This window comes from Ostrea edulis, chromosome 9 (genome assembly GCF_947568905.1).
Source record: "Ostrea edulis chromosome 9, xbOstEdul1.1, whole genome shotgun sequence".
In the NCBI taxonomy this organism is placed as follows: Eukaryota; Metazoa; Mollusca; class Bivalvia; order Ostreida; family Ostreidae; genus Ostrea; species Ostrea edulis.
In genome coordinates this window covers 38,981,863-39,001,084 of record NC_079172.1, presented here as the reverse complement: position 1 = coordinate 39,001,084, position 19,222 = coordinate 38,981,863, and the positions used below count along the sequence as shown (strand labels likewise).

The 19,222-nt window shown below is 34.8% G+C and overlaps 1 protein-coding gene across 32 annotated transcripts in view; it reads left to right on the top strand.

Annotated features, from left to right (window-relative positions):
• The window catches only part of LOC125658706 (basic salivary proline-rich protein 1-like), a 64,909-nt gene extending 52,304 nt beyond the window's left edge, over positions 1 to 12,605 (top strand). For 19 of the 32 annotated variants that reach the window (XM_056149163.1, XM_048890081.2, XM_056149155.1 and 16 more), the window contains 7 exons: positions 817 to 841; positions 2,365 to 2,562; positions 3,301 to 3,728; positions 6,595 to 6,792; positions 8,238 to 8,327; positions 8,661 to 8,813; positions 9,790 to 12,605. In XM_056149163.1, the coding sequence (XP_056005138.1) occupies positions 817 to 841; positions 2,365 to 2,562; positions 3,301 to 3,728; positions 6,595 to 6,792; positions 8,238 to 8,327; positions 8,661 to 8,813; positions 9,790 to 9,903 (1,206 nt within the window). In that variant the 3' untranslated portion in view covers positions 9,904 to 12,605. Of the gene's footprint in view, positions 1 to 816; positions 842 to 2,364; positions 2,563 to 3,300; positions 3,729 to 4,205; positions 4,220 to 5,502; positions 5,700 to 6,594; positions 6,793 to 8,237; positions 8,328 to 8,660; positions 8,814 to 9,789 lie in introns of those variants that run through there. The other 13 variants (XM_056149168.1, XM_056149167.1, XM_056149160.1 and 10 more) reach the window with 6 other exon arrangements.
• Positions 12,606 to 19,222: the final 6,617 nt, after the last annotated feature.

Sequence of the window (19,222 nt, the reverse complement as noted above, 5' to 3'; positions counted from 1 at the left end):
AATTCCACAAAACTGTCCGGGGCGATAAAACATTATTCGGGCTGACAAGATTGATTCCTGCAGTGTTATCAGTCCAAATGTTTGACAGAGAAAAAAAGTTTTCAAGAACTCTGCTTCAGTCATCAATACTCTCACCTCATAAACCAATAAACATATACCATCAATACTCTGACCTCAGAAACCAATAAACATCATATATCATCAACACCCTCACCTCATAAACCAATAAACATTATATATCATCAACACCCTCACCTTATATACCAATAAACATCATATACCATCAACCCTCGCCTCATATGTTATTTATATACCTCTGCATGGTGGTAGATTAAAATGGTTTTGTTTTTTATATCTTCAGTTACATGAACAGGATGATGTATGTAATGCAACTTGGCTGATATTTTATTATTAAGTTTCAATGCTGTCACAATATTTTCATCCAAATGTATGAGAATAATCTAGGAGATCCATTTTGCAATTGAGAACATGTGTTTGTGTGTGCGTCTGTCTGTCCGTCCGTCTCTGTGTTGAACTTCGTCCATCCGTCTGTCCATTTGTGTCTGTCCGTCTCTGTGTACATGTGTCTGTGTGGTCTACGTGCGTCTGTCCGTCCGTCTGTATGTCTGTGTGTGTGTGTGTGTGTCTGTCTATGTCTGTCTGTCCATCTGTGTACATCTGTCTGTCAGTGTGTATGTGCGTCCGTCTGTGTGTACGAGCATCTGTCTGTCCGTCTGTGTACGCGTGTCGATCTGTCTGTCTGTACATGTATGTATGTAACATTAAATATACAAAACATTTGTTTTATATTTCCAGACTCCACCTCCTCCAAAAAGTAAAGGTAACAGACTGCATTCATATTTACTGCTTTATATATTTATATGATTATATTATCCATAAATAAGTACATGAAATTGTATGGAAAAATCTACACATGTCAAGTAGATAATAGAAATATAGCAAATGCCTTTTAGTGTGCTCATCTAGTTTCTTTACTTCTTTATTGAAGTAAAGAAACTACTCAAGTATACTCAATCCACTTTGTGATATTATTAGATAGATTACATAGATATAAATTATATACTAAGATTATGTGATATTAGATAGTTTACATAGATATAAATTATATACTAAGATTATGTGATATTATTAGATAGATTTCATAGATATAAATTATATCCTAAGATTATGTGATAAATTAGATAGTTTACATAGATATAAATTATATACTAAGATTATGTGATATTAGATAGTTTACATAGATAAAAATTATATACTAAGATTATGTGATTTATTAGATAGTTTACATAGATAAAAAAAAAATGATATACTAAGATTATGTGATATTAGATAGTTTACATAGATATAAATTATATACTAAGATTATGTGATTTATTAGATAGTTTACATAGATAAAAAAAAAATGATATACTAAGATTATGTGATATTAGATAGTTTACATAGATATAAATTATATACTAAGATTATGTGATATTATATAAATATTGCATGTATTTGAGGGTAACATTGAAAATTTTCACCCCGAGAAAACCATTGTCAACCGAGGCGTAGCCGAGGTTGACAATGGTTTCTCGAGGGGTGAAAATTTCAATGTTACCCTCAAATACATGCAATATTTGTTTTATTATACTGAATGTTATGTAAACTGGAAAGCAGAAAAACTTACGTCTGTTGACATTTGATCAATCACTGTCATGCGATATTTCGTATTTCGATGCAGGTACTCGTGTTTATTACAAACGCTCAAACGACGTCGTCTAGCAATCTACGGCGAACCGTACGCGCATAAATTTGACGCATGTGATAATTTTTTATAATATCACCCGTTGTCAAGTACTGTTACCCGTTGCTAGATACTATCACCCTGGGTCGCGTGTTTTCTGTTCTCAGAGAGTAACAATATGTTTTTTCAAATGCTTCTCGACCAATCAGGTTCGAGTATTTTACATGAAAGTATAATAATAGATAGTTTACATAGATATAAATTATATACTAAGATTATGGTTCCCCATTTTATTTTTGCCCTGTATGTGTCATTTGGAACACTTTTTTGACTCAATTTAGATTCGCTCTACTCCAATTTCATTTTAATATATTTGTTAATTTGATTGACATTTGCTGTCTTGTAATCACCCAATCACAGTATATGAGCGAGAACAAAATGTGGCATCAACTTTCCAAGGTTCAGTAGTTTAGTGAAACTTCGTGTTATTGCAATTACATAGAAATGGTCATGAAATGAATGACTTTCAACTACATTTGTTATGTATAATGATTAATCATAATAAATTCTTTATGGTAATGTTATCATCTTTAATTTAAATCTATATTGTGTGTCTTCAGCTCCTCCTGCTTCCAAACCGGCCCCTAAACCCCCGATTGGTGGAGGACCGGGAGGAATTGATCTCAGTGCTATAACGGCAGTCAAACTGAAAAAAGTGGGAGTACCCAAAGATGATCGCCCTAAAGTCACCGAATCGGACAAAATCTACGATGAAGGTGGAGATGTCAAATCTGCGTTTGAAAAATTTAAAATGAAAGGTATGTTTTGGTGCAAGTGCTGGTATGCCAAAAGTGCAAATGTCAAGTGAAAATCCTGATTCATACTTGAAATTATATGCCATTAATGAATTTTGATAAGTGATACTAGATGAACGGTTTATGATATGGCAAAAGATTTAGGCCAGTTGGCTATTTGCTGGAGGTATAGAAACCTTTATTCTAAATTCGACTTTTTCTACACACAAGAGATAAGAGAAAAACAGAATGTGACATGTTTAGTATACAAGGAATTGTGTTCAAGTTTTACATCAAGGAGCAGTTACAATTTGTATGAGAATTAGTTTTCTCTTGCTGTGTTTATTGTTAGGAATTTTAGAAATGATTATATTTGCTTACACTGAACATAAAGTATATATATATATATATATATATATATATAGAATTCAACTAATATGATATATATATCATATTAGTTGAATTCTTAGTGAGACACAAATTTAGTGATTTTTCCATAAATTTTTAGCCAAAGCCAATTTTAGCAACTTTATAATTCTAGGAAATGTAACTATTACCTTTGATAATAATTATTAGCAATATTCAATTTTAACGACCTCATCACTCTTGCTAAAATTGCCAAAATTGATTCCTCGCTAAAAATTCTGCTCATATGGTATTATTATATTAAATGGCACAGTTGACTATATTAATTTCAACTTGTAAATCTGTTGAGTTAATATGTGTAATTTTTCAACCAGTGATAGTTAGATTTCCTTACAGAATCTAATGTAAACCAAGTGGACTTTAGGAGTCTTCTATCTAAACCCAAACTTTCCCCCAAAGACATTGGAATTAAACTCTCCTCAGCAAATCCTGCTGCAACAACAGCACATGTGCCGCCCGTGAGCAAATGGGGGCAAATCAGGAATCAAGGTGACCAGAGTATGCACGCCTCCTCAAACATCTTAAAATCACAACCCTTTGAGCCTCACAAACCATTAGACGGTGAACACACAGTGACATCACAAAAATCACCCTCACCGTTACCATTCAAACCGAAGTACAGTGACTCCCATCAATTACCGGATATTCCGACACCGACTGTGCGATTGTCGCCACTTCCTGATACAATTCAGAAAAAGGAGGTACCTGTACCTCCCAGACACACCTCCCCAAACCATGTAACTCCGCCCATTCCTGCGGCAAGGGTCAGTGAATTGCCTGCTTACACTGCATGTCTGTATAAAATCGGCATAGCCCCCAGGATGATGTCTCTGGCCTCGGGTTTCCATACTCACAAATCTCTTACACTGTCACATTATATATTATCCAGTAATCCTAGCACTCTCTTCCTTTTGAATGTCATTATTTCAGACTACAATTAGAACATCATGTTCATGTTATATAGTTTATATATGTATTGCCTGCTGCAGCATAACTTAATATATAAATGTTCAACTTCCATGTCATACAAGGGAAAAAAACAATTCCATCATAGAATTGAATTACATACTTTGTTAAAAGAGGTCAAGTTAATGAAATTGGGACAGCTGTAAATACCCATGGAAAATATGTTTCATCGCATCCATTTTTGGGTTTGAAATTAGATCTGTGTATGATTTCGATGTGCAGAAATGACTGTCATATAAAAAATGACTAAAATTATGATTGATTGGTATTAACAGGACCATCTGATTTTGTATGTATTCGATTAATAACAGTTTTAATTTATTTTTTGATTACTTTTTCCAGCATTGAAAGTATAATTTCAGTTTTGCTCGTTTAAAAACCATCAATCTGCACTCTTTCCCATTGTATTCTGTTATCAGGGTCAAGGACACATCCCCTTTTTGCCACAGACAAACTTTTATCATCAGAGGGACGTTAAACAAAACATAATCAATCTAAGCATTGCATTGACCTAATCTGCAATCTCAAAATTTTTGGAAAATCTCGAGATGGAGAGATTCAAATTTACACTACGTTATGTTTTTTTATGAACAGTGCTCCCTCGATATAAACTTTTGTTTAAGACGAATTTGGGGCAATAAATTGGGTGTGGCATTATACCATAGTTATTTGGACTCCATTCTGTATAAACATTTAAATTATCTTGAGTTTAATTCATCAATCATTAGTAATTAATCTGGCCACCTGTATACCTTGTCCAAACTGTCACACTTCACCACACTGCTATCCAAGTACAGGTGTGAAGACAGATGGGTGTTGGGTAATTGGCATTATTATCAGGGGTAAACCCTATAAAATTTGACCATTTGTTTGTGAAAATCAGTGGCATATGGCATTATGACAGGGGTATTAACATGGAAGGAAATATGTACTTTAGGATTTTCAGGCAATAAGTGGGGATGACATTATAACAGGGGTATTAACATGGGAGGAAATCTTTAGGCAATAAGCTGGGGTGGCATCATAATGGGGGGCAATATATCCAGGGAGCACTGTATTTATTATGATGTTAATGGATATATCTGACACATAGAAATTGTAACAATTAATGCATAAAGACGAGCTCTTTAGTGGAATTAATGTAAAATGCTTGAAATTCCATTCGAGACTTATTGATTGTTATAAAAAAAAAATTAATGCATTTTAAGTCCTATCTCATGAAATCACAATTTCATAGAATGTTTTCTAGTTATGAACCAAATGTTGCATGTACGTTCCACTACAGAAGCTCTCGGTTGGAAATTTTGTATCTTGGTCTCTGTTTTCTCCAAGTCAATATTGTGGAATCAGAATTATTCATTGTGGTTTGATTTTTCTTGAGATCTTTGATACAATATGTCCTCTAACTAGCGGACATATTGGCATTCTAACTTGAACTTCCCTTTTAAATAATGATCTATTGATAACAGTTGGAACAGAACACAGAAAATATTGTTTCCAGCAGAAACTGACCATTGCCGTAATGTTCGATTCCACCGTATGTCTTTTGCATGCCTCTGTCTTTCCTTCCAGACATGCAATCTTCAGGGGCGCTCCCTGTTCCAAAATCTTCTGCCGCTGTGGCAACTTCACTAAAGAAATCTGTAAGCCAGGGAAAACCTGATTTACATCCGCGACCGGCAAAGATACCAGAAATTACAAACACCACTCCAACGTCACCTGTGACTAAATCGACACCATCGTTACCTAAACCGGTTAGTAAAGCAAAGGTACATTACTTGTGGTGTAGTGGTTTTACTGGGAGGATCACCGTGATGAACTCTCTATCAAATGTGTACCTCATGTGAAATCTGAGAGATTCTATAGGTGTATATTAATTTTTTTTCCAAATTTCTTGTTTAAGAAAACCTTTCATCGTCTCATTTGACCAGATTAACGTAACATCAAAAACATTGATTCAGAACCGTGTTGTAACAAACTTTATACATTGTGGGTAATTCTACTATAGTGACAAATTTTTAAAAAAAAAATAAAAATAATTGAATATAATGATGGAAGACCATCATTTTCTATAAAATAAGACATTTTAGGAACTTTGCATTTAATAATTGTGGGTAAACTTAGCAGTAAAGCTGACTTGCACAAATGTATAATTATGTATAGCCCATTCAGAGTAAGTTGACATTCACATGTACATATATACACACCACAAAACAATGTGTAAATCATGGAGTCTAGTTTGGTTTTTAGACATTACTCATCTCATTTCCAGTAGATTTTAACTTTTCTGTGTCTTGCATGGTGTTTGTTGTCATGTATTTATACCTATATATATACTGCTCGATCCAATTTCTATCCAGAATGTTGCACGTCTCCTGAAATGTTAACAATTCACAATGTGTCCACTCTGAGTCCATACCTTTCTGTATATTTCTAATTCATACTTTATTTTTCAGTGTACACGGACGGTACTTTTATTTCTATATTATTTATTTCTAATGAAAACTACAGCTTCGAATCAAAATATTTAATAAGTTAATGAAATAAAACATGCTTTCGAAAAAGTAAATTTTATAAAAATGTAACAAATGGCAGTGCTAAAATCTATGTGACGACTCAATTACATGTATATGGAAATAATGCTTAATATTGTATAATTTACAGCGGTCCCCCTCCCCATCAAAAGATTTGCCTCCCCCACCCCCATCCATCAAATCAGTACCCGACAAACCCCCAGCTGTACCCTACACCCAGGTCAAACCAAACACAAATGTAACCAATGGCAACAAGCTGGGTATCCAGGAGGATCACATTTCATCCGAGGAAGATGAGGACGATGACATTTATGATGATGCCATTTCTGTAAGTCTTAGAATGAAACTAGATGTGTGTTGTTTAAGGAAAGAAAAGACATTGGAGCAGGTGTTATTTGCTGAGAGTATTATAGCAATGATGGAGCTGATCAGTGTGATCCGACATCTCTTTGTCCTGTTTATGTTTTAAAATATTAATCAGACACAGATAAAAATAGTACACTATAATACAGGTTCAAAAAAAAAAAAATTCATTTAGTCAAAATATAGCAAATAATGCTATATTATTACAAAGTCAGAGTTCGTAAAACATTATACTCATGGCTTGAAAATTACAATTTAAGCTACAACAACGAAGAAATTTTAGACAATTTTATTTTAGATATTTCTATCATGAATTTTATCATTTATTTTTATACATATTTCACCATACATGTATCTATAATTGTAGGAAGAAACAATATGTAACCTATAAGAAAATGTATTTTATTATACCCCCTGCAACAAGTTGTGGGGGGGGTATACTGGAATCGGGTTGTCCGTCTGTCCGTCCGTCCGTCCGTCTGTCTGTAGACGCAATGGTTTCCGGACTCTAAAGCATTATCCTTTCCACCTACCGTCACCATATCATACATATGGACTACCCATGGGATGAAGATGTTCCCTATCGATTTTGGGGTCAAAAGGTCAAAGGTCAAGCGCACTGGACATCGAAGTAGCAATATGGTTTCCGGGCTCTAAAGCGTTATCCTTTCCACCTACAGTCACCATATCATACATATGGACTACCCATGGGATGAAGATGTTCCCTATCGATTTTGGGGTCAAAAGGTCAGAGGTCAAGCGCACTGGACATCGAAGTAGCAATATGGTTTCCAGGCTCTAAAGCGTTATCCTTTCCACCTACAGTCACCATATCATACATATGGACTACCCATGGGATGAAGATGTTCCCTATTGATTTTGGGGTCAAAAGGTCAGAGGTCAAGTGCACTGGACATCGAAGTAGCAATATGGTTTCCGGGCTCTAAAGCATTATCCTTTCCACCTACCGTCACCATATCATACATATGGACTACCCATGGGATGAAGATGTTCCCTATCGATTTTGGGGTCAAAAGGTCAAAGGTCACGTGCACTGGACATCGAAGTAGCAATATGGTTTCCGGGCTCTAAAGCGTTATCCTTTCCACCTACAGTCACCATATCATACATATGGACTACCCATGGGATGAAGATGTTCCCTATTGATTTTGGGGTCAAAAGGTCAAAGGTCACGCGCACTGGACATCGAAGTAGCAATATGGTTCGGTTTGTCATGCCATTTGTTTTTTACACTCAGAAAAGAGGTAGTTTATACCTATTACCAACACCCTTTGGGAGATTGGGATAAGCGGGGGGTATTCTTAGTGAGCATTGCTCACAGTACCTCTTGTTTATATCTGGTTCGCATTTTACTCTAGCTGTTTTAGTTTTGTTTTAATATATTTGTAGAATCGAGACCCCCTGCTTGGTGAACCATGGTATTTCAAGTCGTTAAAGGACAGAAAAACCGGAGATAAATTATTACGAAAAGTTGGGAAGGTACTATCAAATGAACTGCATCCAGTTAATTACAGTTAACATTGCACATACATGTAATGAAAGTAGGATTTGAATGCAAGTCAACTGTCCAGTAAAATTAGCTAGCTTTTTAACTGTCCATTTTAACTGTCTGTTAAAGCTAACTCACAATTTAACTGTCCCTTAAAATTAAGTAACTTTTTTGGAACTGGACTTTATACCTTCAAAGGAAAATTGAATTTTGATTTGATAGAAGCCTTGAAATTCTTTATATGATTCTTCTTTTATAAGTTACTTTAGAATTTTCGCAGTGTTTATGTACCATAAATTGAAATAAAATGTTTATCTTTTCAGGATGGGACATTTTTAATACGAGAAAGTACAAAACAAGGGAATTTCCAACCTTATACAATGATGGTCCTGTATCAAAACAGTATCTACAACTTAAAGATCAGAGTCAGATCGGACGGCAAAATGGCATTGGGGGAGGAAAAACCAGACGAAATGGTGAGTTTTATACGACGAAGTTCAAAAATTTTCTGTCACGATTAGCTGTACAATAAAGGCATGACAAATTATATAATTTATTTGGATAATAAAAGATTTCACCTTCCCTACATAACCTGATGTTGGACCTTTCCGGTCTGTCATTATCAAAACTATAGTTGCATATGGAAATATACTTAGAATAAAACCGAGCCTTATGAGCAAAGTTTTTTTTACTTAATATTTTATTTTCAATAATGACTCAGTATTTATTAAACAAAATTAGAAAACATATTTTTATTTTACTTGGGAGGATTATGAAGAACATGCAAGGTGAAAAAAAATAGATCAGTTTTCAAAATATATCAGACAAGGGATATAACTCTAAACAAAAACATGGATGAAATTAGCGAAATAGTAACTGTTTCATTTGTTGAGAATAAAAGTTAAATATTGATGTCATATCCTAAAATATTATTGAAACACGGGTAAATGCATAAGAGCATTGATATGAAATTCATATGTTGGGGAAAAAAATATTAAATATCGGTGCATTTCTCAATTACAATATTATTTGAAACAGTCAAGTAAAAACATATTTAGAGCATTGATTTGAAATTGTCAACCGATTTTTGCAAAAAGTTAGACCGAATTATAAGTGAGTCAATTGTAAATCCCTCCAAAATAACCTAAACAATATACAACGCGGTGTCAACCGACTTATAGGCGAGTATATACAGTACCTATATCCCAAGACCGAGGGGAAGATACTTCAACAGTTCAGTAGTTGGTTGGTGATGATCGAGATGGACCAGGTCTATGAAAATTTTTCTCAGAAAATGTATTTTTGTATCAATTGATATGACCCTCGCACCAAAATCTGTGCAAGTCTGGATAGTATATACATGTAGCTAATGTAGATTCAATGTAATTGATAAAATATGTCCAACTTTAAAAATAAAGATTGTTTAATATTCATATGCCTCTTTCATTGTAGTCTTTTATGGATGTCCAGAAGCTGGTTAAATATCACCGGGAGACAGAGGTCATCCTAGTCGGAAATACGGGACAGCATAAGACACTGCTTAAATATTCTCCGCCTCACAACTAGATTTAATGGACACTGGAGTGCGTATGATGTGTCTTGCGCATGCAGATTTACATTCCATTGCATGAAAAATAATATTGATACAGATTTAATTTTTCTATGCATTTCTTTTTATTTAGGTGTCGTAGTATCGTGCTGATAGTTTTGTTAGATAATTTTTGATAATGAATGGCCAATCTGATACATCATTTACACTGATCAATGCATTCCGTTACTTCTTCACAAAAATGTTTTATTACTAGGCTAATGGTAACATAGAATGTTTGTGGATCGATGAACACTGATGTATTAGAGAATATAATTGTGAATTTACCATACATAATACATATTGTCATCTTTTTTCAGGAGTGAATTTAGTAGATTTAGTTAAGATTTTGAAAGAATTTTTTTTTTTAGAAAATATTAAGAATTGTGGTTGGACATGCTTGAATGATTCAAAGAATGTTGAAGTGATTATGATATTTTTCAACATTTATACAGTATAAATCTATTTACCGACATGTAAATAAATAAATGAGCATATATATATATATATAGAAGGTAATTTTAAATATCAATTTATGTGTTCTCTTTGATATTTACTGGTCAGTCACGAAATCTGTTGCGAGATATCAAGAATTTAAATCGTACAGTGTGAATTTTTTTTTATCTGTGTAATATTATTTTGTACATTCCTTTGTAATGATGTAGAGAGAGCATGTGCATATTAAATATTTTTGATAAGATATTTAATTTCAATATACATATATTGATATCTGTATTATATATTTTTATAGCTAAACATGCAGTACATTTGCTTTATATATGCAATCTTATACATGTAGTTGTAAACAATCTGCAACGAGGAAATGTACTTTGTACAATCGTTAGATTTCATGGGGGCTCAATTTTCATACCTGTATCCCACGAATTTTAAACCACAACGAAGTACAAATTTATTTGATGTTTCAATGTATGGAAATCATATCCACAAAATTAAATCCCAACGAAACTGTAAAATTTTGACAATCTCAATAATTGGCTGCCACGAATTTAAAGAATTTATAGTGTGTTTTGAAGCAGTTAGTTAAATCAAATTTGAATATGGTCTTTTGTTTTGAAAATATATGCAGGATCCGAGTGTTGAGATCAGAAACACAAGGGAAATTGCTTATATATTTCTACTTTCTGTTTGATCTTTTTTAAGATCGGAAACATGCACGTATAAATATTTATATTCTACTTTCTGTTCGATCTTTTTTAAGATCGGGAACATGCACATATACATATTTATATTCTACTTTCTGTTTGATCTTTTTTAAGATCGGGAACATGCACATATATAAATACTTTCTGTTTGATCTTTTTTATGTTTTCAATAAACTGAAAGATATGTAAATAGATCTAGTGAAAAACAATTAATGGGAACAAAGTAACTTCAACGAACCAACTATTTACAATTTATATAAACATTACCAGTATACTATGTGTGCATATTTAGATTTATGCTGAGTATTATGCATTTAGTGCATCGCATAGAAATGAATTTATTGAGGTGAAACCCATTTATTGAGGTGAAACCCACTAGACAATTAATGTTCAACACCTAGAATGATAAAAAATAAAGTGATTGTTATTGTATGTAATGTTGACTTGTATGTACCTCATTCAACATTATTGCTGATGTCAGCAAGAAAGCAGAATTGTGATATTACACAGACACAAAATGTCGTGAGCATATGTGTGTAGGTCACACTTAATGTAAGCCTTATGTTTATTAAGTGATAAACATGCATAGAATATAAGAAATACTGTTTTATTTTGCATTCCAAGGGGCCAGTGATGCTCTGACTTAAAGATTATGGACAAAACTACACCCAGAGAGTTAAAAAAAAACCAAAAAACTTGCTTCCTTTAATAAATATCTGGGCCCGGGTTTAATTTTGTTTACAATCAAATAATTCCATCTGCTGTTTAAATCAATTTTGAGTCAAGAAGCTTTCAATCAAAAATATGATATGTAACTATTCAGAATTTTTTTAGTTTTGGATCAGGAATGGTGCCAAATACATATGTTGAATATGATCAATTAATACGAAAATATAACAATTTTAACAATCATTTCTAGGTGGGGGGTTTTCCATGTCTATAGATGGGGAACTTAAACTGTTAGAACAACTTTTTAATTGTTATATCAACTATTAAAAAAAAGTAGAATAATCAAATGAAAGAAGGCTTGCACTGAACATTTCTGAAAAATGATAACTACAAGTTACTATTAACATATATTGTCTAAGTTTTTTTTTTCCTTCTAGGGAAGTCCAGCATATTCTGGGGGTTTTGTATAAAAAAAATATTTGGGAATAAATTTACCCAGCTCATTATTGAGTACAATATAGTGTCCATGTGTGTGTGGCATGTTAATGAATGTAGACCGGATTTACATGTATTTTTTGATGTGCAACATTTGTGTTAATTATATGCAGAACTCCTGAATCAATTTCATGTTTCAGGCTTCAATACATTATAAAATAGAACAACACCTGGTGTTCTTTAGGCTCTGTTCATTTGTGTAATGTTTCTAAACCAAATATATACTTAAAATATGTACAATAATCTTCCACCAGTATACTTAAAGAATATACATAGTTATGTGTTTTGTTTTTGTATTGGGTTTCTGTAATGATTATGAAAATAAATCATGGAATATTGGCCAGAGAAAAAAATGTTTTCATTGATCATCTCTTGTCGAGAATTTTGATTCCGAGTATTATCACCGAGAGTACATGTTTAAAATTTGGCCAGAAATATAAGTAATTAAAGATAAAGCTTCTTTGTAATTTTCCTATTATATTTTTCAAAACCCTTCCCACAATCAAGTAATTCTGTTAACTGAAGAACAGTTAAGAGCAGAAGTAAAAGAATTGTCCTAATCGGACTGGTTATACCCCACCCAATCCCATAGCTCATCAATAAAGGGGCATACATGTTATAAAATATAGTACAGTCGAAGACCAGAAAGAAATCATTTCCGACATTGTTCATGTTTCATCAAAATAAAAGTTACAGGATACACCCATTTTCTCTTGACCTCTGTATTAAAGTGTACACATTTTAAAGGAACACTAAAAAAATGTATGTACAAATTCATATCCCCAGACAGACAATGGACCTATTCCTTCATACCCTCTCCTAGACTTATGCAGGAGTCCCAGCGAGGTAAGATATCGTTACAATATCTAATCGAAAATGATTAAGTCCCTAAAGTTAAAAAAAAAAACATTTGTAAAATGAAAATGACCATAATTTAATTGAATGTCAAAGAATCTCAATAAAAATGACAGGTGCACAACTTCATTGTATACGGTATCTCGAATTTCGATATCTCAAATACCATGGATATGTCGAAGTGAGTTGGAAGTCCCAACTTCACATTATTTATGTACTTCAACATGGATTGTATCAATATCTCAAACCCTTTGATATATCGACGTTTATTCTTGACTGTATCCAGTTCAAGATAAGAAGGTTTGACTATATACACAGTTTGACTCAACGCTTGGAGTATACACTGGACAATGACACCCCCCTCCCCCTCTCAAAACGGAAAAAATATCGACAACTTCCTTAAATGGTAAAATATCTCAATCAAAACAGGAGGTGCACGGCTTCATTATTCATACAAGATATACACAAAGTTTTAATCAAATATGTATCGATGTTAATGTCCACGGACGGACGAACAAGCCGGTGAAGGGCTGCAAAATTTAGGCGTAGTAGTATGTTCGGTGCTAAATCAGGGATATATCTTTATCGTCAGTATCGTGCCACACCTGTTGAGATACGGGGCCTCGGTTTATATGTTCTCATCCGGAGGACTGCCCCATTTAGTCACCTCTTACGACAAGCAAGGGGTACTGAGGACCTATTCTAACCCACAGGCAATTGCATCGCTTGGGGTCAAATTTACTATATAAAGAGTACTCTTTATATAGTAAATTCGACCCCAAGCGATGCAATTGCCTGTGTTTAAACCCGGATACCCACGGGACCTCTATTTTTAAAAAAATCTCTTACGAAAGCTGAATCAGTACGGTATTAATGAAAGCCTCAGCGCGTGTCTGTGACTTTCTTAACAACAGACAGATGTGAGTAGTTGGAAATTACTTTGAATCCAAAGCAGCAAGACTATAGTGTCCATTGTACCACGGGGTACCAGACCGATCTTATTTCTACAGCTGTATATTGTATCAATAACGTATCTGATTCTGTAAAGTCCACAACTTAAGTCTGTTTGCAGACGACTGTCTTTTAGCTAGAGCTGGCCATACTACATCGTCTACATGTACCAGCAACCTAGAGGGGTGGGCGTCAACAAGGGGAATGTGTTTTAACACTAGGAATTGTTACATTTTACCAACTAAAAAAATCATATACTCCAGCAAGTTCCCGAAACCCTTATCTTGATGTCAATTTCTGAAGACGTGAAATGGAGTACTAGCATAAGAAATAATAATAATGAAATGCCAATACTACAATCAGCTTCCGCTGCTGTAATTTTGAACACTGTCTGGAGTCATGCACTTGTCCAGTTCACGTCTCTGGTGTGGAATCCCATCCTTAGAAAGACATAGTAAAAATCGAGAGTGCTGCGTCAAGCAGCCTGTTTTATATCAGATGACGAGCCCTTCAGAGACCTACAGTGCATCAATCTACTTAGCCTGGATCAGAGGACAAATGTCTGGTGTTTTTCTACAAGCTCTGCCGTCTCTCGACTACTTACGGTAACCCCGCTACATACCAATAGGCACAGAGTCGCCATCAAAAATTTGCTTGGCTCTTCACAGTCTTTTACTACAGTTATATAAAAACACCAAGTGTTCAAATTGTTTATGTGCAACAATGAGATCTTCAAAAACTCGTTTTATCCCAAAAGAGTAATTGACTGGAACCACTAGCATGAGCGCATCATGCATGCAAAAAAGTTTTTTCCTGTGTAAACATTCATCTACAGGACTAAGTGGATCCTGCTCTCTCTTCTGTTGAACATATGTCGTGAGGCCCTTCAACGTGACGTACATTCCCGTGGGCACGAATTGTTCTCCTTTGTTGGTTGACCAGTTTTTATATTCCTGTGAAGCAGAATTTATTTAAAAGCTACATGAGAAGAAGACATGTCTTGCTTTGGCCTTCAACTCGACATTTAGATATATCGACGACATTTATCTTGTATCAATATTCATTCATATGACGATTCGATACAAGTCCTATAGATCCGGGTTAGAATATATCCCCAGTACCTTTTGCTTGTCGTAAAAGGCGACTAAATGGGTCGGTCCTTCGGATTAGACCGCAAAAACCGAGGTCCTGTGTCACAGCAGGTGTGGTACAATCCCTGCTCAGTGGCCATAAGCACCGAGCATAGGCCTACATTTTGCGGCCCTCTGTTTTGCAGCTATCTGTTTGAAGAAATCACCCGTTGGAGAAGGGGATTCAAGTTTGTTCAAAAGAAGGGTCTGTTACCCTTTTTGTCTTAAGAAGACAACTCCAAGTTAATTTTCCAACTTTTATTACGAGTGCAGAGTTTACCAACAACTCTCCAACTCTTTCAGCTTCTCTATTTCTTCCCTCTTTTTACTCTCTCAAAGCACAAAATACATGAGTATTTATATTATTTTCCAAGGACTCTGTCCACCTATGACACTTAGAAGTAAACAAACTCCAATGTTCTTGCTTAAACAGACAATACGGTGCCAAAGCAATAGAACTGTCCATCTTTGTGCTAAAAATACAGGTACAGAGGTTGTAAAATAGGAACTTTGCTGACAATTTCTTAATGAAGTAGTGATTTCAATCCACTGTATCACTGCACGTGAGGTTATAATTACAAGAGTTGCTTACATAGCAAGTAAGAGTTTCAATTTTCCGCTTCTCCTCAAATATAGATAAAGTTGTCAAAACAACGATAAACCAAGTAATGGTACAGAATAATGACCGATAATTGAGTAAAACAAACATCCCTGTACATCGTTATCTGCTTCAAAGGGAAGATCATACCAAAAAAGCAAAATTAGGGTGGGGTCATTTAAAAATATTCCCAAGAACCACTGGGCTAGAAAAGTTTAAATTTACATGAAGTAAGTCTTCCCGACATCATGCAGATTAAAGTTTGTTGAAATCATGGCCCCAGGGCAGGGTGGTACTACAATAGGAAATCAAAGTTTTATATGCGGATATACGAAAGGTGAAGATAACGAACAGTGATCAATCTCATAACTCTTACAAGCAATACAAAATGCTAGAGAGTTGGTTCAAACACGGACCCCTGGACACACCAGAGGTGGGATCAGGTGCCTGGGAGGAGTAGGCATCCTCTGTCGACCGGTCACACTCGCCGTGACGCTATTCCAACAGGCTGTTGGAAGACCTAATCACCAAAGACTACAAAGATATTGTCAATGAGGGAAAATGTATAGGGAATTAAAATATTTCAAAAATCCTCTAAAGAACCACTGGGCCAGATAAATTCAAATTTATGTGGGAGCTTCCTGATGTAGTGCAAATTCAAGTTTTCTTTGAAACTTTGGCCCATGGGGGTAGGGTGGACCCACAGTAGAGGATCATTGTTTTACATGTACATGTAGGTATGTAGGGAAAATCTTCTCAAGAACCACTTCGCAAGAAAAGTTCAAATTACATAAAATCTCCCCAACAAGGTGCAGATTCAAGTTTGTTAAAATCATGGCCCCCAGGGTTAGGGTGGGGCCACAATAGGGGATCAAAGTTTTACACGCAAATATATATAGAAAATCTTTAGATATGGGGCAAGGTGACTCAGGTGAGTTATGTTGCCCACGGGCCTCTTGTTTATTTTTGGGTTATTTAGAATCAAAACCTGAATTTGCTGTAACTTGATGGAATGCTTATTTGCACTTTTAATACATTTTGAACCGAATTGTAATCAACTAAATCAGAGTGAAACACAAACTTTACACAACTATACCCCTCATAGAATTTTTGACATCATAGACAGTTGCTTCTTCAACAAAAACGGGAAAAGGAAATATTCATATCTAGTGATCGATCATCCAAAAAATTACTTTGTCAAACACCACTCTGATCCCACGCACAAGTATTCTGAAGTTGAAATAAAAAATATCCTGGAGTTCCTTATTGACAATGTCTTTATAGTCCTTGGTGATCAGGTCATCCAACATTCTGTTGGTATTCCCATGGGTATGAATTGTGCTCTCTTGATAGCTGAAATAGCTGATCTGTTTATATATTCTTATCAGTGTTTATTCTACATGGGAAGAAACAAGAGGCCCACAGGCCTTATCTGTCACCTAAATATTAATGAAAAAGTATCACTACTCCCAAGGGCCATGAAATCTAGAAAAAAAAATTCCTGTTCTGAATATTTAAGCTAAATTCTAATGCTCACCAAACAGTATAAAACAAGATGTGTTCTTAAAACTTGATTGCCCTCAAAAGTGAATACACTCATGAAAGGCTTTACATAATATAATATGTGTATTAACATTAAAACATCAAAAGATATGACTAATTTGGACCCAATCCTAAAGTCAAAACCTTGGGTTGTGAAATTTGCCATTGTTTGTTCATCCTTTTCTGTTATTCCTAAGTATGCATTTAGATTTTATACAGTATCAACAAACTTGCACATAAATACTATATACTAAGTTTGGCCCCACCCTGGGGGACAGAACCCCTTCTCTGGGGATCATCAAATTTACAATTTTGGTAAAAGACTACATTTGTGTACCTGCTCTTTCTAAATATTCATTTAGATTCAATTTAGTATCAATAATACTATAGAAGATGATATTTTTAAGTGTTTTACACATAAACACTATATATTAAGTTTGGCCCCACCCTGGGATCACAACCCCTACCCCAGGGATCATGAAATTTACAATTTTGGTAGGACTTCCTGCTCTACATCACTAAAATGTATTTAGGTTTTCTTACACATGTGTGGTTCTTGAGAAGATTTTTGAAAATTGGTCAATTTGGGCAGTTTTCCCCCCACCCCAAAGGCCCCAGGAATCCTGAAATTTACAATTTATGGCCCACTTGTTCCATGTTTCATTCTAAATTTGAAAAGAATTGGAATGACAGTTATCAAGAAGTTACAAATGTCTATTGTTCACACAATTAATAACTGATGAATTTGGTCCCACCCTCATACCAAAACCCCTATCCCTGGGATCATCAAATCTACAATTGTGGTAAAGGACTACCTGTTCTTTCTAAATATCTATTTACTTTCAATTTAGTATCAATAGCACTAAAGATGCTATTTAAGTGTTTTACACATAAACACTATATACCAAGTTTGGCCCCGCCCTGGGGTCAGAACCCCTACCCCCGGGATCATAAAATTTCCAATTTGGTAGAGGCCTTCCTGCTTTACATCACTATGCATTTAGTTTTTCTTAGACGTGTGCGGTTCTCGAGAAGATTTTTGAAAATCGGTCGATTTTTGGGCAGTTTTCCCCCCTCCAAAGGGGTGCTGGAGTCCTGAAATTTACAATTTATGTCCCCCTTGTCCTAATAATGCTTCATACCAAATTTGAAAAGAATTGGAATGGTAGTTATTAAGAAGTTAAAAATGTTCAATTGTTAACACACAATGGACAATGACAACCAATTGCAATAGGTCACCCAAGTAAAAATCTCTTGCTGTGGCCTTCAACTCAACATTTAAATATATCATTAAAAATAATCATTTTCATTCATATGTCGATTCTATTTATCCCTCCCTTCCTATTAACAACTCAAATCTATGACAAACGGAATTCAGCTTCTCCATCGTCAACTTCCCATATTTATGTAGCAATGTTCCATTATCACCTGTATATAGTGTTTATGTCTCTTAACTGATTCGATATACATGAGCTTGTTCTGCGTATGATCAGTTTTCACATTGAGGCAGGCTACTGACAAACAAGTTGATGTTTCAGGGGTTTCCAACAGTATCATTTAAAGTCAGTATTTTGCTAATTCTATAGTGGTTATAATGATCTAGAGTGCAAATACAATCTCTCATTGGGTCAAATGCTGTCTGACGTGTTTCATACCGATTGTTAGGCGGTTTTTGGTACACTGATTTTGACTACAGATTACTCGGTTTACCTGATCAAGACAGGGGATGCTTACTCCTCATAGACACCTGATGCCATTTCTGGTACATGTGTATCCAGGGGTCCATATTTTGTATTCCTTATTGGAGTTATGAAATTGATTCATTATCTTCACCTTTCGTAAGGAACCTTGTATTATAGTAATTGACCTCTAGCTGTGACAGTAATGACAAAAA